This window comes from Spinacia oleracea, chromosome 6 (genome assembly GCF_020520425.1).
Source record: "Spinacia oleracea cultivar Varoflay chromosome 6, BTI_SOV_V1, whole genome shotgun sequence".
Lineage (NCBI taxonomy): Eukaryota > Viridiplantae > Streptophyta > Magnoliopsida > Caryophyllales > Amaranthaceae > Spinacia > Spinacia oleracea.
Genome location: NC_079492.1, coordinates 80,292,080 through 80,294,937, shown reverse-complemented (window position 1 = coordinate 80,294,937; position 2,858 = coordinate 80,292,080). Strand labels below are relative to the sequence as shown.

The 2,858-nt window shown below is 50.3% G+C and overlaps 1 protein-coding gene across 1 annotated transcript; it reads right to left on the bottom strand.

Annotated features, from left to right (window-relative positions):
- Positions 1–492: 492 nt before the first annotated feature.
- LOC110790945 (uncharacterized) lies at positions 493–1,694 on the bottom strand. Its single transcript, XM_021995693.2, has 3 exons — positions 1,160–1,694; positions 731–1,078; positions 493–512 (listed from the first exon to the last, which is right to left on the bottom strand). The coding sequence occupies exons 1-3, from the start codon at positions 1,692–1,694 to the stop codon at positions 493–495; spliced, it is 903 nt and encodes a 300-aa protein (XP_021851385.2).
- Between the last annotated feature and the right edge of the window lie 1,164 nt (positions 1,695–2,858).

Here is a 2,858-nt window from a genome sequence, read left to right as displayed (position 1 = left end):
CCTGCTGAGATAGTTAATGTTTCTTTGACGACTTTGGGCTGTGTGTCGCCACATTTTCGTTTGTTTCCCACCGTGTCTTTCTCTTCACCTGACCCCCACGCTTCCGGACTCAAGGTTGTTAAATAGCAGTCTCTAGCTTGTTGCTGATCACCATGTATGGTGCTGACGCTCCCATCATCACAGACAAACTTAAGAAGCATCAGGTGGGTCACGATAACAGCCTTTGCCCTATTCAAGGTGGGACGCCCCAAGATGATATTATATGCCGTCAGGTCTTTCACTATGAGAAAACGGACGTCCATTTGTCTAAATTCTTTTTTATTTCCCATCCGCAGGGGAAGAGCAATGATGCCAACTGGATGGATGATACTACCTCCGAAACCTATGATGGGGTAGTGGATTTTCTCAATCTTTGAGGAATCATGTTGCAACCGATTTAAGCACTCAAGACTGATTATGTCTGACGAGCTCCCAGTATCAACCAGGATACGCCTAACCCTCAGGTTGGCGACCTTCAACTCAATTACGAAGGGATCATCATGCGGGGTGGCTATTTCTCCACGGTCGGCCTCGCCGATTTCTACTTTTGGGAACGGGTCGGTTGTGGCCTTGCCTGATAGCATCACTTATCCCAGCCGCTTGGCATAATCTTTCTGTCCCCTCATGGTCGGTCCACCGGCGGCCAATCCTCCTGAGATGACTGCCACACACTCTGGGTCGGTACGGTTACCATCCTCTTTCGAGGGAGGTGATTTGTTCTTTTTGTAGAACGGTTTGCCAGAACCTCCCGTATTTCTGCTAATATAACTCTTTAGGAATCCCTTAGCGGCTAGGCCGTCCAGTGCCCTTTTTAGGCTTTTACATTCGTTGGTGTCATGTCCAATGTCACTATGGAAGTGACAGTACAGCTTGGGATCCCTGCTTTCTGGTGGCGACTTCATGGGGAATGGACGATCAATCTCATACTTGGACCCAGCGTCCATCAGAATTGTGTACATGTCTGTGTTATACTCAAAGCGCTCTCGGTCATAAGCTCTGGACCTCTTCTGGCCTGCCGCCCCGGGAGCCCTGTCCGACTCTTTTGCAATAGCCCACGTCCCGTTAGGCCTACTCTTCTTCTCAAATTTTTCCTTTTTTGCCGCCGGCTCAGCGGTATCACTTCCCCTGGGATCTTTTGGGACGCTGCAAATTTCTGTTGCGTGAATGAAGGCCTCGGCCTCATCTAACACCTCTGCCATGGTTCGCACACTTTTCTTTACCAGATCAAACTTGAACGAGCCCTTCTTAAGCCCTCGAATAAAGTTATCAAATACCACACCATCCGGCAAATCTGGAATATGCCCCGCCTCCAAGTTGAATCTTTTTACATAGCTTCTCAGAGATTCGTCTTTCCCTTGCTGAATTCGACTCAAGTGCATGCTCGTCTTCTTCTCTTCTTTGTGAGCCATGAACCGAGTGGAAAACAATAACTCAAGCTCCAAAAAAGAGCGAATGGTTCCGGCTGGGAGCCTCTCAAACCACTTAGACGCTACCCCTTTCAGTGTTCCTGGAAAGTACTTACACCAAGTTGAGTCGGTTATTCCTTGAACATACATGTGATGTCTGTAAACTAAGAGATGCATGTCTGGGTCCGTAGTCCCATCATAGGCATCAATGTTGGGCGGCTTGACCTTGGGCTCCCTTGGTGCTCTCATAATGGTGTCTGCAAAAGGGGTGGTGTGTCCTAGGGCCATGTTGGACACCCCCTCCTGAATGTGATACACAGGATCCTGGAGCCTTGAATATGGTTCCCGTCGAGAAGACTCGCGACGGCGAGTTTGAAAAGTGGGACGAGTGACACCCGGGCGTGCTTGGCTCAAGTGTATGTAAGTGGGATGAGGTAAAGGTGTATCTGGCATGACGGGGGTGGATTCCGTATCTAAAAGTTCGGACTCAGAGTCTGGTACTTTCTCGGCTTGCGGCTGTTCACGTCCTCGAGACAATTCGCCGACCAGCCGTTGAGGCAGCCGGCGCGTTAGGTAAGACATTTTCTGATTGGGCTGATTTGCTGGCGGCCGCCTCCTAAGGTCCTCGCCTGTCTGCCTGGTCCAGACGTTTGGGGGAAGCAAAGAAAGTGTTGGCCTATTGCTTGCCGGTTCCTCATGATTTGCAGCCGCAGCAGTGGTGTAAATCAGCATGCTCTTCTGCACCTCAGCATTAACTGTCTTTCCCATATCAGCTTGGAACTCGGCCAAAATAGCCCGAAGAGAACCCACAGAGACGGGCATATTCTCCTCTATTACGGTATCTGCCCGAGGATCCAGGTGTCCACCTGGAGGGGTGCGATTGGCCTGGTCGTCCTCTTCACTGAGCACCTCTACCTCGACGGCGTGACGAGGTGTGTGCCCTGCCGCAAAGACCCGGGCGGCCTCTCCGGTGATTCTCGGGGCCGGCGTCTGATGCTCGGCCGGCATTTCTCTTTCCAGGGGTGGCCGCTCCACTCGCTTAGGCCGCCCAGTATCATTGTCCTGTCGTTGATCTTCCATGCTACCGTACCTCCCCACAGACGGCGCCAAATGTTGTGGGGTTTTTCCGGTGAGATAACCTGGAGGTTTTCCGGTAACTGAGATCTTAGCAAGAATGTATTTTTATAGAGAGAGAAAATAGAGAGAAGGCAGAACAATAATTGTTCCTGATTGTATTGATTGTGACCCCTTTTTCTAGGGAAATGGGGCTATTTATAGTACTAGGTTTTTGTAGGAATGACCTAACATTCTCTTCACCTGATTGGCTAAGCTATGGGAGGAGGACACATGTCCTTCCCCTTTACAATTCCCTGGCCTTTTAGACATAAGTGGGCTATTTGGGCCTTTGTGCCC

Coding starts and splice junctions, on each gene's coding strand:
- LOC110790945 (XM_021995693.2), bottom strand. CDS start 1,694: ATGAGAGCACCAAGGGAGCCCAAGGTCAAGCCGCCCAACATTGATGCC. Junction 1,079..1,159: donor CCCAAAAGATCCCAGGGGAA/GTGATACCGCTG, acceptor CTATTGCAAAAG/AGTCGGACAGGGCTCCCGGG. Junction 513..730: donor ACCTCCCTCGAAAGAGGATG/GTAACCGTACCG, acceptor ATTGAGTTGAAG/GTCGCCAACCTGAGGGTTAG.